This window comes from Silurus aristotelis (genome assembly GCF_946808225.1).
Source record: "Silurus aristotelis genome assembly, chromosome: 10".
NCBI classification, from domain to species: domain Eukaryota; kingdom Metazoa; phylum Chordata; class Actinopteri; order Siluriformes; family Siluridae; genus Silurus; species Silurus aristotelis.
The window spans coordinates 27,151,204-27,175,525 of record NC_139583.1 but is presented as its reverse complement, the minus strand read 5'-3'; the positions used below and the strand labels follow the sequence as shown (position 1 = coordinate 27,175,525).

Here is a 24,322-nt window from a genome sequence, read left to right as displayed (position 1 = left end):
ATTCTTCTCATCTTCATGTCATTGGATACTGACATTTATTCAGTGGAAATCATTTTCCAAACAAAAATCGAAAAACCAAACTGGCATTTCTATAAACGTGGCATCTTTACATTTGCATCACAAAGATTCAGCTATTATATAATTTCAAAGAAAAGATAATAAAAAAGAAAACAGCCTTTTTTTTGTCATCATGTGTCTTAAATATGAATGCATGCACATGTTTTGGATTTTGCACATTTGATAGTCCTACAGTCTGGAACTGAAAAGGATTTGATTGGGATTGCATGCCATGGACTTGCAGAGAATCCACAATTTAAGGGACTTTCGGTAAGTTTCTGAGGTCCTATCACAAGTATAATCTACAGACATATTATAATCATGTGAGCTACTAATGATCAAGCACATTCTATATATTAGCATCGTTTTTATTTTTATTTCTAACTAAAGCTTTATCTGCATGGACTATTAATAGGTTATATCTGCATTTTTTAAAGATATGCTGCAGGTACCTTCTGAGTTTTAATTGTAGACATTGCATTATAATATATCAATGTTAATGTAGCATTTGAAAAAAAAAAAAAGAAAGAAATATTATGAATAAACAAATAGGTTACCAGACACAAACCTTTACAATGCAAAAAGTGCAAATAAACAGGAGTTTTAATAGTAAGCTGATTGTTATAGCACAGAGTATTATGCTACATAATTATTCACCAAATATATAAAATTCCATCTACAAAAAGAGATATAAAGTGCATGGATGAAGTTATAGCAAGAGCAATAACAAATGTAGCATGGATCTTGCAGTATGTTTTTGCCTCTGGCTGCCATAAAGATTCATTTTCTTGTTTAAGTAGTTTTCTGAGAAACTGGATGAAAGAAGCATTTGAATATCAAAGCTTTATATTAATTCATATTAAATAAAACATTTCACTGGGGTTTTGGATATTACAGTTTCTTAAGGAGGTTTGATAGTAAATTACATAAAACATACCATACATAAATTAAAATTTATTTATTTAGAAAAGGTTAGAAACTCAGTTTACACATTATAGTAAAATGACTAAATATGTTGGTCATCCATGAGCAAAGTGATGAAGGGCATCGTCTCATTAAACTCTTACAGTATGTGCAGCAGGCAGCTAATATAAAATATATTTTTGATGAATAAATAACCATTTTTTTAAGGTAACGATGAAAAGGACAGTTGCAAGCAGACATCCTATTGATTACACATACAATACCTACTCATACAAGCGTGATCTGCATTATCATACCTGAAATTCAACAGTAAACACAATAATTAAATAATCACTTTTTTCAGATTTATATAAAAGTGTTTACTTTTAAATAGGCTAACCCTAATTCTTGTGATTTTTTTTAAAACATAAAGATATGGTAGATGTGCTTCTATAGTTCTAATGATTCTACACTATAATACTTTTCCTTTTGTGGTTTGGATGGAAAGCTGTGGCATCAGGTTCAATTAAAGTCTACACAGCAGATGAAGTAATTCTTGACAAATTAGCTCTGACCTACTCTAAAAAAATGTTTGGCTATGTGAGTGACCAACTTTCTCATGATCCCAAATCTTCTACAAATAAAATTGCTTACATGGTTAAAAATGAGTGCTGCTTGGGTGACAACACTGATGGTTGATTGATGATTGTCCAGTATGAGCTTGAATACTTCTAAGAACTGTATTCCCATACATATTGCATAACATTATTTTTTTTTTTCAAGTTTGTGTGAAATATATACCAATTTCTTAATTCTGTTTTGTCAGTTTAGTGCCAGAGGGCAAAACTATTCTCTAACGGTTGGAAAATTCCTTGAGGACAAGAGCAGTCCCACCCCATCCTTATAAAGCTTCCACTATATTATAGTGTACATTAGAAAACCTTACCTACACACTGGAGCATTTCTGTTTGTGTATACTGCATTTTTGCAATCATGAGTTTTATGAGATCTGTTGTTTCTCCAAGCAGCTGGTTCTGTTCCAACACCTGCTTCCACTCTGGACACCAGCAAATCTCCAATCCAGTAAGTTTATTTAGGTGAATTTGCAATGTTTGATTGAATGTGGATGTCATATTAGTGTTTCAACCTTTTTTTGTGTCCATCTTACAATGATTATAAATGTGCTTTTGTTTCTATTAGACTATTCTAAAGTATATGTACTGTATGTGAAATCGATTGCATTATTTTATCGTAAACAAATAATGTATTTTTGTGCTACAGATAATTCCTTATGTTGGACCAATTATATCTGAGGGATTAAAACCAGGAATGGCTCTTTATGTTCAAGGGGCTGTTCCTGATAATGGCAAACAGTATGATTTTTATTTCTCTTTTACATACCACTAATAATACATGTTTTAATGTTAATTTTAGGTGTTATTTTTGTTTGACTTTTTTCATGGGTTTTTTTTTTCTGTTTTTTTATTTCCAACAGGTTTTCAATCAATTTCCAAACAGGCCAGAATAAATTTGATGACATCGCATTTCACTTCAATCCCCTGATCGGTGAATATGTATATTTGAACAGCTTCCAAAATGGAAACTGGGAGGTGAAGGAAAGTGTCCCTGATGAGTCCTTTACCAGAGGAGCAGCCTTCAATATGTTCATTGCCATTAAGGCAGATGGTTATGAGGTGTGTTCAATGACTGAATTCTCTAATATTTGTTATACATGTTGCATAAACTCATAGAGTTTTCCTTTCCAGGTTTATGTGAATGACTTAAAACAGTCCACGTTCCAGCATCGCATTCCTTTAGAGAAAGTTACTACACTCGCCATTTGTGGAGATGTTAACATTGAGTTTTTTGGTTTATGCGAAGTAAGTATAAAAAAATTGCTACTTCTTTATATATTTATCTTTTAATGTGGCTCTGGATGTGGATTTTAGGGTCAAGCTGATGTACTGAGAATGTTTATAATATTTTTATTTTGCTGTTAGAACTGGAGAAGATCTTTCTTTACAGAGCAAGCAATTACAAGCACAGTGAGCTCATTGTCGAACATGTTACCAATCCCTTCAGAGGTGTCTCATCAAGTCATTCAGCCTGTGAGTAAAACAGCACATAATGGACATGAATCTTTATGAATTTGCCCATAGCACATAAGTAACATAAGACAAATGAAGTCATAAGGTGTTTAATATGCAATCTTACATACATACAGTACATACAAAGATGTTACAGTGCTTGTCAAAATTTTGGAAACACCTAGACTTTTATCATTTTTGTTTCATTTTGCTTATATGTAACAATCTAGTTAATTTAATGGTATGAAGATTTACTTTTACCAAACAAATGTAGAAATGAACAAAGGTTCAACAGCTTAATAACACATCCAAGCAGTTTGTTTCTTTAAACATTTAACATTTAACATTTAAACACTTGTAAAACTTGAAGAAAGTTTTCTTTGCTGGTTGGAAATTTTTTCCTGACCTTGTAATCATCTCATCATCTCATCTGTAAGACGGTGGTTTATCTCAGAGCAGTTAAAATATGCAAGATGCAATAAGATTTAGTGACTGGGCAGGCCATTCTGTGATAGATAACATTCCAGCTGACTGTTTGCTCTCTAAATAAGGCTTACAAACGTATACATTGTCAGTGTCTTTTTGCCTGGTAAAGTTGGTTTCGATTAGCCGCAGTCCAGACGGAATTGCATGTTTTTGAGATTTTGAATGATAGCCATGTTGGTTCAGGATTTCTTTTACCCAGCATACGTTTCTAACTTCCCTGCTTTAAAACAACCCCAAACCATTGCACTTTCACCTCCATCTTTGTCTGTAAGTGTGAGGCAGGTCTGCTAACATCTTCTCCTGTTCTCCATCGTACATAATGTCCATTTTGGATGTTTCTGTCCACAGACCATTCTTCCATTCATTCAATATCTAATTCTTGAATGTTTTTGCCTTTTACCAAGTTTCTAAACTTTTATCTAGGCGTTTCCAAACTTTTGACAGGCAGTTTATCTAAGCGAAAAACTTATATTTTCTTAAAAAATAGATTTTTGAAACAGCTGAAATTTGGGAGAAAATTCATGCCTACAACTCTACATACTTCTAGGTTACTTGCTAAAAATTCCCACCTCTCTCTCCCTTTCTACACCTACAGTGACACTTTCTGCACATAACACCTTTCTGGCACCTTGTTACTGATCAATTACTCCTGCTCACTAGGTTTGAGATCTCCAGGATTTTTAAGTCCCTCAGTCACTCATTATGTAATTTCGTTAAGGATGTGGTCTGCACCAATAATGTGTGTTGTGTGCACTAATGGCCTTTAGCTCAGTGACATTTTTGTATTTATTTTAGTTAAATGACAGAATATCTGTTTGTAGTAACTATACATGTATTAGTGCTAATAATAATACTACATACTTTAGTAGAAAGAACCGTATGAGTAACAATATTCAGTACATTTTAGCAAATTCCTTGAAAAATTTATTTGTCATTTTGTAGTGAAAGATTTTGTCATGTAGCTTAAATACAGTGAAATTGGATGACATATAGTAAATTGCATGGATTCATAAATCATGAAACATAAGCATTTGCTTGAAGAAAAGTACTGTTTTAGTCATATTACTAGAATTTACTGAACTAAGAAGGGCTCTGGTGAGGTTTAGTAGGGGTGTTAATATACATCTGGACCACATAGAGTTTGAAGTGGTCTGAGATTTCAAGTTTTAATGTGTGGCATAAGTCAAAGCAGGATATCACTTAATACACTATGTTGCATTGGTGAAATGTTTTAAAAGAGGTGTGATTTTTTTAACTTGTTCCCACTGATGCATATATAAACTTATTTTAAAACCTGCTGACATTTGAAGCTTATGCACAATAACACATTGAATTCCATGTACAAAATAAAATATTGGATTGTATGTAAATCTTAAGATATAAATGTTTAGAGCCACAGTTCCACAGTTTGGTAGGAAAAAGAGCAGAAACTGTACTTATGTGAAAATAAAGAGAGACTTAAATCATTTGGTCTATATTGAGAAAAGTCCCTAAATATTTTCTCTTTTATGGCATTTAGATTAGCATTAGTCTTTATATTCACTTACATATTTGTTCACTCACATCTTTAATCACGTTCATGTTTAATGATTTTTGGATTTTGGGTAAAACCTAGAATGTCCATGTTGTATGTGCTCTCTGTAGGTACTTCCACATGTGGGTAAAATCAGGGACAAGCTAAAACCTGAGATGGCGATATTTTTCCAAGGAGTTCTTCCTGCACATCCAAAAGAGTATGTTATCACGTTACTGTTAAAGAAAGCCCAAATACCAGTTACATTTATGTATAAAAAGTATACACGTTTGTATTATTTATTTTTCACAGGTTTGAGATAAATTTACAGACTGATAGTGATGACATCGCATTTCACTTCAACCCTCACATTGGGCAAAATGTCCACCTGAACAGCTTCAGAAATGGGCTTTGGGAGAAGGAGGAATGTGTCCCGGATGAAATCTTTACCAAAGGAGCAGCTTTCTATATGTTTGTTTTCATTACTTCAGAAGGTTATGAGGTATGTGGGTTCTTTTTTTTTTTACATAATTTGCAAAATTTTGCTTTGAAATTGTCTAATTATATAAATAAGAATAATAATTGTATTATTACTACCTCTACTACTAATACTTCTACTACCACTAATACTACTAATAATAATAATAATAAGTAGAAGAAGACAATATATAAAATCCTAACAATAATTGAAATGATTGTACTGTGAATTCCAGGTGTATGTGAATGGCTTGCAGCAGTGTATGTTTAGACATCGCATTCCTCTAGAGAATGTTTCAACAATTAGCATTTATGGAGATGTTACAATCCCCGTCTATGGTTTCATTAATGTAAGTAACAGCATTTCTTGTTAATATTTTAAAAATAATTTCTTGTTAATTAGTTTGTTAAAGATCTATTTTAATATACTGATTGTTTTTTCAGAACTGGAGCAAATCCTTTACCTTTATGGACCTTTTAAAAATCACAGGCATGGACATCTCATTTTCGAGCATGCTACCCATCCTATCAGAGGTTTCACATCCAGTCATCCTTCCTGTGAGTTGTAAAGCACATGGCAGCTCTCTATGGATATTTTTTTCTTTGCAACATTATTAAAAACTGATCAGTCATATTGTTCTGCTTCATAGACACTTCCCTATGTGGGTACAATTAAAGGGGGCATCAAATCAGATATGGCTGTATTCTTTCAAGGCACTCTTCCTGCACATGCCAAAAGGTATACTCTCTCTCTCTCTCTCTCTCTCTCTCTCTCTCTCTCTCTCTCTCTCTCTCTCTCTCTCTCTCTCTCTCTCCACCTTGCACCTGGAGTGCATTTTTTAAACAATTATTATTAATAAACATGAAGAAAAAAGACTTAAAAACCGAGGTACGTACTGAAATTTTGAATTTTGTGCACCGTTACACCCCATATATATGTGTATCAACCACAGATAATATAAATACATTACATTTTTCTTATGTTCCTCTGTCCCTTTGTAGGTTTGCAATAAATTTCCAAACTGGGCAGTCTGATAGCGATGACATCGCTTTCCACTTCAGCCCTCGTATTGGTCAATATGTCCACCTGAATAGCTTCAGAAATGGCAGCTGGGAAAAGAAGGAAACTGTACCTGATAAACCCTTCACCAAAGGAGCAGCTTTCAACATGTTTGTCACCATCAATTCTGAGGACTATGAGGTGTGTTTCTTAAACTAATATGTAGATGAATATTAAAAATACAAATCATATAAATAAATGAAAACAAATTTACCATGCTTTTGCAGGTCCATGTGAATGGTGTGCATCTTTGTACATTTAAGCACCGCGTTCCTTTAGAGAACATTTCTACCCTTGCCATTTTTGGAGATATTTCGATTGCCATTTATGGTTTCATTGACGTAAGTCTTCGTTGATATTATTCATTTTATTCTGTTGGATTAAAACATTTCCAAGGAAACTGTTTCACTGATGATCATGTATTATATGCTCATTTTAATCAGAACTGGAGTAGATCACCTTTATGTATGGACCAATCAAAAGTCACAGAACGTAGGAGCTTGTTGTCAAAACAGCTGTCCATTCTGTCAGAGGTTTCACATCCAGTCATTCAGCCAGTGAGTAAAATTCCAAGAACCATTTAAATAGTAAGGCCATCTGAACAAAAACACACCATTATATTGCTCTCCTTAGGCACTGCCTTATATGGGTACCATTAAAGAAGATATAAAATCAGATATGGCTGTTCTGTTCCATGGGGCTGTATCCAAATATGGCAAAAGGTATTGTAAAAAAAATATATTTTGCTATTGAATGCCTTATTGATGGTTTGAGTTCGTATAGTGTTTTTTTCCCCAAATATTTCTATGACCATTTCTAATTCTATTCGCAGCTTTGAGATAAATCTTCTGACAGGAGACTCTGGTAACGATGACATTGCTTTTCACATCAGTTCCCGAATTGGTAAATCTTTGGCCCTAAACAGCTTCATAAATGGCAGCTGGGAGACTGAGGAATATGCAACTGACAATCCCTTCACTAAAGGAGCATCCTTTGATTTGGTTGTTGTTATCACCTCGTTTGGCTACGAGGTAGGATACTTAAATTCCAAGCAGAAAATAAAACATTTACAATCTGAACTCATACATCACAAATTTCACCCTGCTCTTACAGGTATATGTCAACAACTTGCAATATTGTACATTCAAACATCGAATTCCTGTAAAGAAAGTTTCTACATTTGGTATTCGTGGAGATGTTACCATTAACTATTTTGGTTTGATTGAAGTGAGTAAAACTTTTCTCTTTAACAAATGGGTTTTATGCAAAATAATTTCTAAATAGCATAAAACGTCCGCCTCATAAGGCACATTTGGTAAAAAAAAATACTCTTTGGTCCATATTTACAATTGTTTGCTATTACAATTATTTCTCATTCATAAGTCTCCTGATCTGTAGATCATTCCACTCAGGTTGCTAGCTTATTTAATTAGAAGTGGTGTCCAAGTTGTGTTAAAGGCTTTTCAATAGTAGATCTTTAAGCACAATCACCTGACTGTTAGAACACTCAGTATACTACATAACACAACTTCTGAGGAGCATCTAATTTATGGCCCTTAGTAAATAAAACGCTAGAACCAAGGAATTGAACAGTTTTATAGTCAGCAATCTCAACCTAGAAAGCTTTTTCTTCTTAAGTCTTGATTGTTTGCAAACTAGGTGGGAAATTAGTAGAAAAAGCTTAAAAATCCCAACCAATCATAAAATGGCAACCACATATCAAAGCTCATGACATTTTAATTATCATCATTTATTAGGTTTAATGATTTAAAAATCATTCTTTCGATCTTTAAGAACTGGAGTGAATCCTCAATGTTTGTGAAACTGAATGAAATCCAAGACGTGTCTATTAATTTCAAGAGTGTAAAAGATGTCCCATGTGAGATTTCACAGACAATCAGCAAACCTGTGAGTTACATTAGAAATTCCTTATGCATGACTGTCACAATCTATTGTAGCTATTGTTCTATTGTAAAACATTTGGAATACAATGTTATACCTCTAAAAGTTAATAAAAAATAATGCTGTAAATTTTAAATATCAGTTTGTACCACTTTAGCTGACAGCAGAAGATTTATTGTGCAAACTTTTTCTCTTCACAGGAACTTCCAGATGATGGTGTAATCTCAAAAGAAAGAAAGACAGACATTGATGTAAATTTTGAAGTGGTTCATCTAGAAGATTCCACTGAGTATGATTTAAAAATTTCTAATAACTTTAACCTGAAAAAAATCTCATGAATGTTACATGTTACATGATGTTAGTATAAAAAAAAATAAAAAAAATATATATATATTTTATTACAAACATGAAATCTTTTGTTTAACAGTGCAATGGACATCAAAGTTACTGAACATGAAACTGAAGTAAGTGAAACTGTTTTTATTTGGTTGTAATACTGAGACATGAAGACATTTATTTTTGCACAACTTTGATCTACTTAATTGTTGACACTTAATATCTTTATTTTTTTGTCAGATCTCGAGTGAATCCTCCATAGTAACAGAAAGTAAAGGAATTGTAGACGTGTCATTTACTATTGAGAGCCTGATAGACATCCCGTCAGAAATTTCACATCCAGTCAGCAAACCTGTGAGTTACACTGGAAATGCAGTACACATGGTTGTCACTAAATACTAAAATTAAAAGGTTTATCTGTTTAATAATGATATGCTATAAGATGATTAACCAGAGATTTAAAAAGTATATAATCATGATCTTAGTTAGTAACTCTTTGCCTATAAAAAGACCAATTATGTAATAATTTTTCCTCACAGGAACTTCCATATGTAGGTGTAATCCAAGAAGGATTAAAGACAGATATGGCTGTAGTCTTTCAAGGGGATCTTGCAGCAAATGCCAAAGAGTATGTTTACATGTTTCTATCAGTTGCTTAACTTGAGTATGACATTTTTGTGCTGCACTGAATTTGTAAACCATTGAACCATAAAGCGCATATCTTTGTTTGTTTGCTCGGCTTTTCATTTCAGGTTCACAATAAATTTCAAGAGGGGTGAGAGTGAGGGGGATGACATCGCTTTCCACATCAACCCTCGAATTGGTGATGTAGTCGTGCTAAACAGCTTTAGAAATGGTAGTTGGGAGGAAGAGGAACATGCTTCTATCACAGCCTTTTCTAAAGAAGCAGCCTTGAATATGTTCATAATCATCAGTTCAGAGGGATATGAGGTATGTTTCCTAAATCAGCAAGCAGACATGAACACAAAAATCTAATTCTTATGTTGGTCAAACACCAAAATATGCTTTGATCCTGCAGGTCTTTGTGAACGGTTTGCGACAGTTTACATTTAATCACCGCTTTCCTGTAGAGGACGTTTCTACACTTGATATTTCTGGTGATGTTACAATCAACTACTTTGGATTTGTTGAAGTAAGTGTGACTACTGATTTCATAGCAAAAGGATTAATGAGGCATTGAGAAATTACCTTTTGATAAGTTTGTCATAATAAAAATTATTCATTATATCTTTAAGAACTGGAGTGAATCCTCAATGTTTGTTAAACTGAATGAAATTCAAGACATGTCTATTACTTCCGAGAGTGGAACAGACGTCCCATCAGAGATTTCACTTCCAGTAAGTACCCATTAAAGCGTTTAGTTTTTAATTTTACACCACTAAATTGTATATATATATATATATATATATATATATATATATATATATATATATATATATATATATATATATATATATATATTTTTTTTTTTTTTTTTTTTTTTGTTCTTATTTAAAAGCAGAAGACCTGTTGTACACTTTGTTCAACTTTTGCTCTTCACAGGAACTTCCAGATGATGGTGTAATCTCAAAAGAAATAAAGACAGACGTTGATGTAAATTTTGAAGTGGTTCATCTAGAAGATTCCACTGAGTATGATTTAAAAATTTCTATTAACTTCAACCTGAAAAAATTTAATGAATGTTACATGTAACATGATGTTAGTAAAAATAATAATAAAAAAATAATATATATATATATATGACATTTTATCACAAACATGATATTTGTTGTTTAACAGTGCAATGGACATCAAACTTACTGAACATGGAACTGAAGTAAGTGAAACTGTTTTTATTTGATTGTAACACTGAGACATGGAGAGATTTATTTCTGCACAACTTTGATCTACTTAACTGTTGATATACAATATTTTTTATTTCTTTGTCAGATCTCAAATGAATCCTCCATTGTAACAGAAAGTAAAGAAATCGTAGACGTGTCATTTACCATTGAGAGCCTGATAGACATCCCGTCAGAAATTTCACATCCAGTCAGCAAACCTGTGAGTTACACTGGAACTGCAGTACACATGACTGACACTAAATACTGAAATCTAAAGGTTTATCTGTATAATAATGATATGCTATAAGATGATAAACCGAGATTTAAAAAGTATATAATCATGAACTTAGTTAGTAACTCTTTGCCTATAAAAAGACCAAATGTGTAATTATTGTTCTTTACAGGAACTTCCATATGTAGGTGTAATCCAAGAAGGGTTAAAGACAGATATGGCTGTAGTCTTTCAAGGAGATCTTCCAGCAGATGCCAAAGAGTACGTTTACATGTTTCTATCAATTGCTTAACTTTAAACAAATCAGACAGGAAAATTACATCTGAGAGTAATATTTGAAGAAAGAAAATCAGTGGTGATGATCACGACTTTTTTGTGCTGCACTGAATTTGAAAACTATTCATCATTGAGCACATATTTTGAACTAAAAGTATTTTCTCTTGTATATTGTTTTAAATTTTGTTTTTCTTAGATTCACAATAAATTTCAAGAGGGGTGAGAGTGAAGGGGATGACATCGCTTTTCACATCAACCCTCGAATTGGTGATGTAGTCGTGCTAAACAGCTTTAGAAATGGTAGTTGGGAGGAAGAGGAACATGCTTCTATCACAGCCTTTTCTAAAGAAGCAGCCTTGAATATGTTCATAATCATCAGTTCAGAGGGATATGAGGTATGTTTCCTAAATCAGCAAGCAGACATGAACACAAAAAAACCTTTAACAATATAACCAAAATTTGCTTTAATCCTGCAGGTCTTTGTGAACGGTTTGCGACAGTTTACATTCAAGCACCGCTTAACTGTAGAGGACGTTTCTACACTTGATATTTCTGGAGATGTTACAATCAACTACTTTGGATTTGTTGAAGTAAGTGTGACTACTGTTTTCATAGCAATAGGATTAATGAGGCATTGAGAAATTAACTTTTGATAAGTTTGTCATGAAAATCATTAATTCTATTTTTAAGAACTGGAGTGAATCCTCAATGTTTGTGAAACTGAATGAAATTCAAGACGTGTCTATTACTTCCGAGAGTGTAACAGACGTCTCATCAGAGATTTCACTTCCAGTAAGTACCCATTAAAGCATTTAGTTTTTAATATTACACCACAAAATTATATATATATATATATATATATATATATATATATATATATATATATATATATATATATATATATATATATATATTTTTTTTTTTTTTTTGTTCTTATTTAAAAGCAGAAGACCTGTTGTGCACATTTTTTTCTCAACTTTTGCTCTTCACAGGAACTTCCAGATGATGGTGTAATCTCAAAAGAAATAAAAACAGACATTGATGTCAATTTTGAAGTGGTTCATCTAGAAGATTCCACTGAGTATGATTTAAAAATTTCTATTAACTTTAACCTGTAAAAATCTCATGAATGTTTCATGAAACATGATGTTAGTAAAACAAATAAACAAAAAATATAAAAAAGATATTTTATCACAAACATGATATTTTTTTGTTTAACAGTGCAATGGACATCAAACTTACTGAACATGGAACTGAAGTAGGTGAAACTGTTTTTATTTGGTTGTAATACTGAGACATGGAGAAATTAATTTCTGCACAACTTTGATCTACTTAACTGTTGATATTAAATATCTTTACTTTTTATCAGAACTCAACTGAATCCTGCATAGTAATAGAAAATAAAGAAATCGTAGACATGTCATTTACCATTGAGAGCCTGATAGACATCTCATCAGAAATTTCACATCCAGTCAGCAAACCTGTGAGTTACACTGGAAATGCAGTACAAATTACTGTCACAACGTACTGAAATTAAAAGTGTTTTCTTTTCCAAAAACTATTTGCTATAGGAGATGTAACTTTTTGCCCATAAGATGAACAAATGTGTATGTTTTTTCTTCACAGGAACTTCCATATGTAGGTGTAATCCTGGAAGGATTAAAGACAGATATGGCTGTAGTCTTTCAAGGAGATCTTCCAGCAGATGCCAAAGAGTACGTTTACATGTTTCTATCAATTGCTTAACTTTAAACAAATCAGACAGGAAAATTACATCTGAGAGTAATATTTGAAGAAAGAAAATCAGTGGTGATGATCATGACTTTTTTGTGCTGCACTGAATTTGAAAACTATTCATCATTGAGCACATATTTTGAACTAAAAGTATTTTCTCTTGTATATTGTTTTAAATTTTGTTTTTCTTAGATTCACAATAAATTTCAAGAGGGGTGAGAGTGAAGGAGATGACATCGCTTTTCACATCAACCCTCGAATTGGTGATGTAGTCGTGCTAAACAGCTTTAGAAATGGTAGTTGGGAGGAAGAGGAACATGCTTCTATCACAGCCTTTTCTAAAGAAGCAGCCTTGAATATGTTCATTGTCATCAGCTCAGAGGGATATGAGGTATGTTTCCTAAATCAGCAAGCAGACATGAACACAAAAAAAACTATAACATTGACACCAAAATTTGCTTTAATCCTGCAGGTCTTTGTGAACGGTTTGCGACAGTTTACATTCAAGCACCGCTTAACTGTAGAGGACGTTTCTACACTTGATATTTCTGGAGATGTTACAATCAACTACTTTGGATTTGTTGAAGTAATTTTGACTACTGTTTTCTTAGCAATTGGGTTAATGAAGCATTGAGAAATCAACTTTTGATAATAAAAATCATTAATTTTATCTTTAAGAACTGGAGTGAATCCTCAATGTTTGTGAAACTGAATGAAATTCAAGACGTGTCTATTACTTCCGAGAGTGTAATCGATGTCCCATGTGAGATTTCACAGACAATCAGCAAACCTGTGAGTTACATTGAAAAGTCCTTGCACATGACTGTCACAATCTATTGTAGCTATTGTTCTACAGTAAAACATTTGAAATATAATGTCATACTTCTAAAAGTTAATGAAAAATAATGCTGTATATTTTAAATACCAGTTTGTACCACTTTAGCTGACAGCAGAAGATTTATTGTGCAAACTTTTACTCTTCACAGGAACTTCCAGATGAAGGTGTAATCTCAAAAGAAAGAAAAACAGACATTGATGTCAATTTTGAAGTGGTTCATCTAGAAGATTCCACTGAGTATGATTTAAAAATTTCTATTAACTTCAACCTGAAAAAATCTCATAAATGTTACATGAAACATGATGTTAGTAAAACAAATAAACAAAAAATATAAAAAAGATATTTTATCACAAACATGATATTTTTTGTTTAACAGTGCAATGGACATCAAACTTACTGAACATGGAACTGAAGTAGGTGAAACTGTTTTTATTTGGTTGTAATACTGAGACATGGAAAAATTAATTTCTGCACAACTTTGATCTACTTAACTGTTGATATTAAATATCTTTACTTTTTATCAGAACTCAACTGAATCCTGCATAGTAATAGAAAATAAAGAAATCGTAGACATGTCATTTACCATTGAGAGCCTGATAGACATCTCATCAGAAATTTCACATCCAGTCAGCAAACCTGTGAGTTACACTGGAAATGCAGTACAAATTACTGTCACAACGTACTGAAATTAAAAGTGTTTTCTTTTCCAAAAACTATTTGCTATAGGAGATGTAACTTTTTGCCCATAAGATGAACAAATGTGTATGTTTTTTCTTCACAGGAACTTCCATATGTAGGTGTAATCCTGGAAGGATTAAAGACAGATATGGCTGTAGTCTTTCAAGGAGATCTTCCAGCAGATGCCAAAGAGTACGTTTACATGTTTCTATCAATTGCTTAACTTTAAACAAATCAGACAGGAAAATTACATCTGAGAGTAATATTTGAAGAAAGAAAATCAGTGGTGATGATCACGACTTTTTTGTGCTGCACTGAATTTGAAAACTATTCATCATTGAGCACATATTTTGAACTAAAAGTATTTTCTCTTGTATATTGTTTTAAATTTTGTTTTTCTTAGATTCACAATAAATTTCAAGAGGGGTGAGAGTGAGGGGGATGACATCGCTTTTCACATCAACCCTCGAATTGGTGATGTAGTCGTGCTAAACAGCTTTAGAAATGGTAGTTGGGAGGAAGAGGAACATGCTTCTATCACAGCCTTTTCTAAAGAAGCAGCCTTGAATATGTTCATAATCATCAGTTCAGAGGGATATGAGGTATGTTTCCTAAATCAGCAAGCAGACATGAACACAAAAAAACCTTTAACAATATAACCAAAATTTGCTTTAATCCTGCAGGTCTTTGTGAACGGTTTGCGACAGTTTACATTCAAGCACCGCTTAACTGTAGAGGACGTTTCTACACTTGATATTTCTGGAGATGTTACAATCAACTACTTTGGATTTGTTGAAGTAAGTGTGACTACTGTTTTCATAGCAATAGGATTAATGAGGCATTGAGAAATTAACTTTTGATAAGTTTGTCATGAAAATCATTAATTCTATTTTTAAGAACTGGAGTGAATCCTCAATGTTTGTGAAACTGAATGAAATTCAAGACGTGTTTATTACTTCCGAGAGTGTAACAGACGTCTCATCAGAGATTTCACTTCCAGTAAGTACCCATTAAAGCATTTAGTTTTTAATATTACACCACAAAATTATATATATATATATATTTATTTATTTTTTTTTTTTTTTCTTATTTAAAAGCAGAAGACCTGTTGTGCACATTTTTTTCTCAACTTTTGCTCTTCACAGGAACTTCCAGATGAAGGTGTAATCTCAAAAGAAATAAAAACAGACATTGATGTCAATTTTGAAGTGGTTCATCTAGAAGATTCCACTGAGTATGATTTAAAAATTTCTATTAACTTTAACCTGTAAAAATCTCATGAATGTTTCATGAAACATGATGTTAGTAAAACAAATAAACAAAAAATATAAAAAAGATATTTTATCACAAACATGATATTTTTTTGTTTAACAGTGCAATGGACATCAAACTTACTGAACATGGAACTGAAGTAGGTGAAACTGTTTTTATTTGGTTGTAATACTGAGACATGGAGAAATTAATTTCTGCACAACTTTGATCTACTTAACTGTTGATATTAAATATCTTTACTTTTTATCAGAACTCAACTGAATCCTGCATAGTAATAGAAAATAAAGAAATCGTAGACATGTCATTTACCATTGAGAGCCTGATAGACATCTCATCAGAAATTTCACATCCAGTCAGCAAACCTGTGAGTTACACTGGAAATGCAGTACAAATTACTGTCACAACGTACTGAAATTAAAAGTGTTTTCTTTTCCAAAAACTATTTGCTATAGGAGATGTAACTTTTTGCCCATAAGATGAACAAATGTGTATGTTTTTTCTTCACAGGAACTTCCATATGTAGGTGTAATCCTGGAAGGATTAAAGACAGATATGGCTGTAGTCTTTCAAGGAGATCTTCCAGCAGATGCCAAAGAGTACGTTTACATGTTTCTATCAATTGCTTAACTTTAAACAAATCAGACAGGAAAAGTACATCTGAGAGTAATATTTGAAGAAAGAAAATCAGTGGTGATGATCACGACTTTTTTGTGCTGCACTGAATTTGAAAACTATTCATCATTGAGCACATATTTTGAACTAAAAGTATTTTCTCTTGTATATTGTTTTAAATTTTGTTTATCTTAGATTTACAATAGATTTCAAGGGGGGTGAGAGTGAGGGGGATGACATCGCTTTTCACATCAACCCTCGAATTGGTGATGTAGTCGTGCTAAACAGCTTAAGAAATGGTAGTTGGGAGGAAGAGGAACATGCTTCTATCACAGCCTTTTCTAAAGAAGCAGCCTTTAATATGTTCATTGTCATCAGCTCAGAGGGATATGAGGTATGTTTCCTAAATCAGCAAGCAGACATGAACACAAAAAAAACCTATAACAATATAACCAAAATTTGCTTTAATCCTGCAGGTCTTTGTGAACGGTTTGCGACAGTTTACATTTAAGCACCGCTTTCCTGTAGAGGACGTTTCTACACTTGATATTTCTGGAGATGTTACAATCAAATACTTTGGATTTGTTGAAGTAAGTGTGACTACCGTTTTGTTAAGAATTGGATTAATGAGGCTTTGAGAAATTAACTTTTGATAATAAAAATCATTCATTCTATCTTTAAGACCTGGAGTGAATCCTCAATGTTTGTAAAACTGAATGAAATTCAAGACGTGTCTATTACTTCCGAGAGTGTAATCAATGTCCCATATGAGATTTCACAGCCAGTAAGTAGCCATGAAAACATTTAGATATTAATATTACCTCACTAAATGGTATTTTATATCTGTTATTATTTTAAAGCAAAAGACTTGTTGTGCACATTTTTGCTCTTCACAGGATCTTCCAGATGAAGCTGTCACGTCAGAAGAAATAAAGAAAGACATTGATGTAAACTTTGAAGTGGTTCATCCTGAAGATGCCACTGAGTATGATTTACATTTTCTATTTCCTTCATGCTAAAAAACTCATGAATTTAAAATGTAAGTTGATATTACTTTGAACAAACAATCAAAAAAGTAGTTCATCACAAACATTAAATTTTTTCTTTAACAGTGCTGTAAATTTCGAAACTACCATTCGTGGATGTGAAGTAGGTGAAACTGTTTCATAATTTGGTTTTAACACTGAGACATGCAGAATTGAATTTCTGAACACAATTGGGATACTTAACTTAACTGTTGACATTTAATATCTTTATTTCTTTGTCAGATCTCGAGTGAATCCTCCATAGTAACAGAAAGTAAAGAAATCGTAGACGTGTCATTTACCATTGAGAGCCTGATAGACATCCCATCAGAAATTTCACATCCAGTCAGCAAACCTGTGAGTTACACTGGAAATGCAGTACACATGACTGTCACAACGTACTGAAATTAAAAGTGTTTTCTGTTCCAAAAACTATTTGCTGTAGGGTGATTAATTCTTTGTCTTTAAACAATTTGCCTAGGGGATGAATAAAATATTTTAATTCCCATTAGAAGAGCTATTGTGTTTGTCTTTTCCTCACAGGAACTTCCATATGTAGGTGTAATCCAAGAAGGGTTAAAGACAGATATGGCTGTAGTCTTCCAAGGAGATCTTCCAGCAGATGCCAAAGAGTACGTTTACATGTTTCTATCAATTGCTTAACTTTAAACAAATCAGACAGGAAAAGTACATCTGAGAGTAATATTTGAAGAAAGAAAATCAGTGGTCATGATCACGACTTTTTTGTGCTGCACTGAATTTGAAAACTATTCATCATGGAGCACATATTTTGAGCAAAATGTTGAGCAAAAAATTTTATATTGTTTTTAATTTTGTTTTGTTTAGATTCACAATAAATTTTAAGACGGGTGAAAGTGATGACATCGCTTTCCACATCAACCCTCGAATTGGTGATGTAGTCGTGCTAAACAGCTTTAGAAATGGTAGTTGGGAGGAAGAGGAACATGCTTCTATCACAGCCTTTTCTAAAGAAGCAGCCTTGAATATGTTCATCGTCATCAGTTCAGAGGGATATGAGGTATGTTTCCTAAATCAGCAAGCAGACATGAACACAAGAATCTAATTCTTATGTTGGTCAAACACCAAAATTTGCTTTGATCCTGCAGGTCTTTGTGAACGGTTTGCGACAGTTTACATTTAATCACCGCTTTCCTGTAGAGGACGTTTCTACACTTGATATTTCTGGTGATGTTACAATCAACTATATTGGATTTGTTGAAGTAAGTACAATTCTTTTTTTTCTTCTTCTTCTTCTTCTTCTCCTCTTATTATTATTATTATTATTATTATTATTATTATTATTATTATTATTATTATTATTATTATTATTATTATTATTATTATTAAACCTATTGGAAGTCCAAAATTCCCGTTCTCATTATTAGAAGGACTTTTTCAATACATTTGTAATTTAATCAATTATTTAAATATGTTAAATTATTATATTTCACTGACAGAAATGGAGCATATCTTCCTTGGCACTGAAAAATAAGGAAATCACTGCAAGCCCTTCTATGACACTCGTTCCCATTACATCAGACAAGCTTGTAAGCAAAATTTTAGTTGAATTGGTTAATCTTTTTTTTTTTTCAGAAGCATATTTACTTAAGCTACTTAGGACATGTACTGTATAAGGACAGTGTGACAGCAGTGAAGTGTTCAGTAGGAACGACAAACTTGTTTTTTTGGTGGAGGTGGGACTGCATTAAGGATCGTCTCTAAGCCCTTTCCTGTTTGCAGTGTTGATGGACAGGTTGACGGACGAGGTTAGACAGGAGTCTCTATTGACTATAGTGTTTGCGGATAATATTGTGATTTGTGGTGAGAGTAGGGAGCAGGTTGAGAAGAGCCTGGAGAGGTGGAGGTACATGCCGGAGAGAAGGTAAATCAAAGTCAGTAGGAGTAAAACAGAGTACATGTGTGTGAATAAGAGGGAGGGCAGTGGAGTGGTGCGGTTGCAGGGAGAAGAGGTGGTGAAGGTGGATAAGTTTAGGTACCTGGGGTCAACAGTGCAAAATAATGGAGAGTGTGTTAGAGAAGTGAGAAAAAGAGTGCAGGCTGGGTGGAGTGGGTGGAGATAAGATCTGGACTGTGGTGAGACCTGCTATGTTGTATGACAAAAAGGCTTGACAAAAAGGCAGGAGGCAGAGTTAAAAATGCTGAGATTTTCATTGGGAGCGACGAGAATAGACAGGATTAGAAATTAGTGTTTTAGAGGGACAGCGCATGTAGGACATTTTGGAGACAAGGTGAGGGAGAGTGATTGAGATAGTTTGGACATGTGCAAAGGATGGACATGGGGTATATAAGTAGACGAATGCTGAGGATGGGGCTGCCAGGAAGGCCAGGGAGGAGGTTTTTGGATGTGATGAGGGAAGACATGCAGGTAGTTGGTTTGAAAGAAGCAGATGTAGAGGACAAAGTAGTATGGAGACGAATGGTCTGGAGAGGTGACCCCTAATGGTAGCATTAATTTTTAATTTTTAGCAAACATGCTGTACATCAACATACATCTTATCAAATGTCTAAACTTACATCTCTGCATACAAATTTGCATACATTTCGTTTTTATATTAAATTTTTCCAGGCACTTCCATTTGTGGGCACCATCCCAGGTGGAATAAAAGCAGATATGGCTGTACTCATTTATGGGAAAATTTTTGCAGAATCTAATGAGTAAGGCTTCATCCGAGTAAGGAATAAATAAATGTGTGGGCATAGAACTGTTTGTAGAAAAAAATCACTTTTCACTGTTCTTTTCTTCTCAGGTTTGAAATTAACTTCCGAACACACCAGTCTTCTGATGATTTTGCTTTTAACATCAATCCACAAATTGTTCGTTTTCTGGTGCTAAGCAGTCTTAGAAATGATAGTTGGGAGAGGGAAGATTTTGCTTCAGACAAGGGAGCAACCTTCAATTTGTTTGTTGTTATTAAAGTAGAAGGTTATGAGGTATGTATCCATTATATGAATTTATGGATGTATGGATGTATGGATGGATGGATGGATGGATGGATGGATGGATGGATGGATGGATGGATGGATGGATGAATGACAAAATAACAAAATAATGTCTATTTTTTTAGGTCTATGTAAATGGCCTGCAGTATTGTATGTTCAAGCATCGCATGCCTTTAGAAACCATCTCTTCACTTGGCATTCGTGGGGATGTTTTTGTCAACTTCATTGGTTTTATTGATGTAAGCCATACACATTCCTTTATAAACTGTTAAATTCTTATTTAAGAAATTATTTTATTGAAGTGTCATCCAACTGGAGACTTTAACTGGAACTGTTAATGTCCTAATTATTCTATTAGAACTGGAGCAGTTCTTCTATGGTTTTGGAAAATATTAAAATCACAAGCTTGGAAAAACCATACTGGAAACCAATATCAATCCCACCAGAGGTTTCACATCCAGTCAGCAACCCTGTAAGTCAAACAGCATTTGACTGATGATAAGATGTAAAATTTGAGAGGACGTCAAAGCCACAAAACTTTCATTTGAATTAAAAGAAAATAATTGGAATTGTAATATTTTTTGCTTACTCTGTGATTATTCTTTTACATCACCCGAATCTTCACTTTTCTCTGCACTAGACCCTTCCTTATGTAGGAATGATCCCAGGAAAGGCAAGACCGAATATGGCTGTCTTGTTTCAAGGGGCTCTTCCTGCAGATGCCAATACGTATGCCCGCATTTTACTATAATATAATAGTTAAAAAATGTATCCTCTATATCGTACTGAAGCTACGGATAAAAGAAGCACTGATCAAGAATGTATGCTCTTTGATTCCTGAAGTAAAAACATTTTATTTACATTTTCTTTTTTACTTTATATTTTACAGGTTTACAATAAATTTCCAAACTGGTGAATCTGATGGTGATGACATCGCTTTTCACATTAACCCCAAATTTGGCCATTATGTGGCACTTAACAGTTTCAGAGACAGTAGCTGGGAGACTGAGGAATTAGTTTCTGACAAACTTTTCACCAAAGGAGCTTCCTTTAATATGTTTGTTGTCATTAAATCAGAAGGTTATGAGGTATTTACCCTAAATGAATGTATCATAAATTTAATATATAGCAGTCTGGGGAAACTAATCGGATATTGCTGTGGATGAGTCCAAAAAAATAAAAAATTCACATGATTAAGATACTTTAACAATGCAATGATAAACGCATTGAGATCATTAATAGATCACTTAAGACACTGGATTTATTAAAACTGAACTAATGATATAGTTATTAAATATTAACTGATTTACAAATTATCTGAACTACTTAGAACTTGAAAGTACCCTTTAGCCTTTAAGTAAGAGTATATATTTACTCATTGTTAAGATATGTGTGAAAAAAAGCAATTTCAAATTCAAGACAAGCTACTGTAAATATTGGATAAATGATTTGAATCGTTTTCCCAGGTTGTCACACAGATACAGTTACAATATTTTTAATAAACAAAAATAAAACACCAGGTTCTTATATCTATGCAGGTCTATGTGAATGGTTTGGAACTTTGCACATTTAAACATCGGATTCCATTAGAGAACATTTCTACGCTCAGCATTTTTGGAGATGTTTCCATCAATTTCATTGGCTTTATTGAGGCAAGTTATAGTTGTTGTTGTTTTTTTTAATAATGTGCTTCATGCAAGTTTGTATAACTATTTTCTGCCAAAATGATTTAACTGTTTCATATACAGTATATATGCTTATTTATTTGAGTATTTATTTCTAACCAGGCCTGGAGCACATTTTCCTTCATCATAGAAAATAATGAAATCACAGGCATGCGGAGCTCGTCCTGGAGATACTCATCCCATCAGATGATCAAGGCACTTGGAGATTCTTAATTCAAAAATTATAATGAAATCTATGAAAGTTTTCATAACTGTGCTGAATTTTTGTTTTGTATTAGTCCAATCATTATATGGTCTAGCATTTAATTTTGTCTTTATTTTTCTTAATTGTACCTTAAAATTTTTTGAAGAATTTAAATAGTGGTGTTCTGCATATATTCATTTAATTATGTATTAGGAACAATCTGAAGTAATTTTTACCTTAATCATTGCATTAAATAACATTAGAAAACCATTAGATTAAGCATGATTAATGTATAAAATGTATTTAAAAAATTAAGTTTGCATGTGTCTGCATTGCATAATATTTCTTCCACTGATGAATAAAACCAAGTCCACATACATTATAAGTTTTAATTACAGTACCAAATGTTAAGAGCTAATTTAACTTTTCTCCATAAATAAATCATTTAACTACATCTCAGGTACTGCCAGTTAAAGTAAAAGTTAATACATATAGTTACTCAGTTATAATTACAGCAGGGAAAAATAAGTATTTGACACATCAGCATTTTTATCAGTAAGGGGATTTCTAAGTGGGCTATTGACACAAAATTTCCACCAGATGTAGCCATCAAGCCAAATATTGAATTCATATAAAGAAATCAGAACATTTAAGTATACAAGTTGAGTCATAATAAATAAAGTGAAATGGCACAGGGAATAAGTATTGAACACATGAAGATGACAAGGTGTAAAATGGCATAGAAAGCCAGGAGATCACCTGAAATCTGTCAGTATTGAGAGAGAAGCCCTGCCCCCTATCAGTACTAATTGATATCAGCTGCTTTAGCCTAATTGATGGCCTTTAAATTGATGGCCTTCTCATTACCCAGGAGGCACACTGGAAAGACTTCATGATGGGTAAAAGCAAAGAACTCTCTCAGGATCTTTGTAATCTTATCGTTAAAAAGCATTTTGATGGAATGGTTATAGGCGCATTTCCAGAATGCTGAATGTTCCTGTGAGCACTGTGTGGGCCATTATCTAGAAATGAAAAGAGCATCAGTTCACCATAAACCGGCCACGATCAGGTGCTTCACGTAAGATCCCTGTCCGAGGAGTCCAAAGAATAATCAGGAGAGTTCGCCAAGAGCCAAGAACCACTCAGGCAGAACGTCAGGAAGACCTTGCATCAGCAGGTACTGTTGTTTCAAAGAAAACTATAAGCAATGCACTGAACCGCCATGGCATCCATGCACGTTTACCACGCAAGACTCCATTGCTGAACAAAAAGCATGTTGAGGCTCGGTTAAAGTTTGCGAAAGAGCATTTGGAGAAGCCTTTGTTTTATTGGGAGACTATAGAATGGTCAGATAAAAGCAAAATTGAACTTTTTGGCAGTCATTCTACACACCATGTTTGGAGAAGAAATGACACTGCCCACCACCCCAAGAACACCATACCAACAGTTAAGTTTAGGGGTGGAAGCATCATGGTTTGGGGCTGCTTTTCAGCAAGGGGTACTGGCAGACTTCATATTATTGAAGGCAGGATGAATGGAGAAATGTACAGGAACATTCTGGATAAAGATCTGCTGCCATCTACCAGAAAGCTGAAAATGAAAAGAGGGTGGACATTTCAGCAAGACAATGATCCCAAACACAAGGCCAAGGAAACAATGAAGTGGTTTCAAAGAAAGAAAATCAAGTTGCTTGAATGGCCCAGTCAATCACCTGACCTAAATCCCATAGAAAATCTATGGAGAGAACTGAAGATCCAAGTTCATAAAAGAGGCCCAAGGAACCTTCAAAATTTAAAGATCATTTGTGTGGAAGAATGGGCCAGAATCACTCCTGAGCAATGCAGACAACTGGTCTCTCCATACAAGAGGTGTCTAGAAGCTGTAATCACCAACAAAGGCTTTTCTACAAAGTATTAAATAAAGTGTACTTATACCCTGTGTCATTTCACTTTATTTATTATGACTCAACTTGTATACTTAAATGTTCTGATTTCTTTGTATGAATTCAATATTTGGCTTGATTGCTACATCTTGTAGAAATTTTGTGTCAATAGCCCATTTAGAAAATACTGATAAAAATGCTGATGTATCAAATACTTATTTTCCCCACTGTAAGTCTTGAGACTGCGGTCCATCTTT

The 24,322-nt window shown here is 33.5% G+C and overlaps 1 protein-coding gene across 6 annotated transcripts; it reads left to right on the top strand.

Moving 5' to 3' along the window:
- Positions 1 to 18: 18 nt before the first annotated feature.
- LOC310732706 (uncharacterized protein) lies at positions 19 to 22,503 on the top strand. 6 transcript variants are annotated; one of them, XM_083553320.1, is made up of 61 exons: positions 19 to 327; positions 1,989 to 2,043; positions 2,242 to 2,333; positions 2,456 to 2,654; positions 2,727 to 2,840; positions 2,961 to 3,068; positions 5,178 to 5,266; positions 5,359 to 5,548; positions 5,760 to 5,873; positions 5,968 to 6,081; positions 6,174 to 6,262; positions 6,526 to 6,724; positions 6,811 to 6,924; positions 7,027 to 7,140; positions 7,217 to 7,305; positions 7,416 to 7,614; positions 7,697 to 7,810; positions 8,378 to 8,491; positions 8,686 to 8,774; positions 8,913 to 8,949; positions 9,062 to 9,175; positions 9,361 to 9,449; positions 9,574 to 9,772; positions 9,861 to 9,974; positions 10,078 to 10,179; positions 10,385 to 10,473; positions 10,622 to 10,658; positions 10,772 to 10,885; positions 11,070 to 11,158; positions 11,370 to 11,568; positions 11,650 to 11,763; positions 11,864 to 11,965; positions 12,166 to 12,254; positions 12,395 to 12,431; positions 12,543 to 12,656; positions 12,800 to 12,888; positions 13,100 to 13,298; positions 13,380 to 13,493; positions 13,586 to 13,699; positions 13,894 to 13,982; positions 14,122 to 14,158; positions 14,270 to 14,383; positions 14,527 to 14,615; positions 14,827 to 15,025; positions 15,107 to 15,220; positions 15,321 to 15,422; positions 15,569 to 15,657; positions 15,798 to 15,834; positions 15,946 to 16,059; positions 16,203 to 16,291; positions 16,503 to 16,701; positions 16,784 to 16,897; positions 18,811 to 18,900; positions 19,941 to 20,029; positions 20,122 to 20,305; positions 20,440 to 20,553; positions 20,673 to 20,786; positions 20,955 to 21,043; positions 21,204 to 21,402; positions 21,853 to 21,966; positions 22,102 to 22,503. In XM_083553320.1, the coding sequence occupies exons 1-61, from the start codon at positions 290 to 292 to the stop codon at positions 22,210 to 22,212; spliced, it is 6,879 nt and encodes a 2,292-aa protein (XP_083409446.1). In that variant the 5' UTR covers positions 19 to 289; the 3' UTR covers positions 22,213 to 22,503. The 6 variants fall into 6 exon arrangements, with proteins under 6 accessions (XP_083409446.1, XP_083409445.1, XP_083409447.1 ...); XM_083553319.1 differs by having other exon boundaries at positions 1,986 to 2,043; XM_083553321.1 differs by lacking the exons at positions 15,946 to 16,059; positions 16,203 to 16,291; positions 16,503 to 16,701; positions 16,784 to 16,897 and adding exons at positions 17,576 to 17,689; positions 17,876 to 17,964; positions 18,179 to 18,371; positions 18,460 to 18,573 and having other exon boundaries at positions 20 to 327; positions 1,986 to 2,043.
- The last annotated feature ends 1,819 nt before the right edge of the window (positions 22,504 to 24,322 follow it).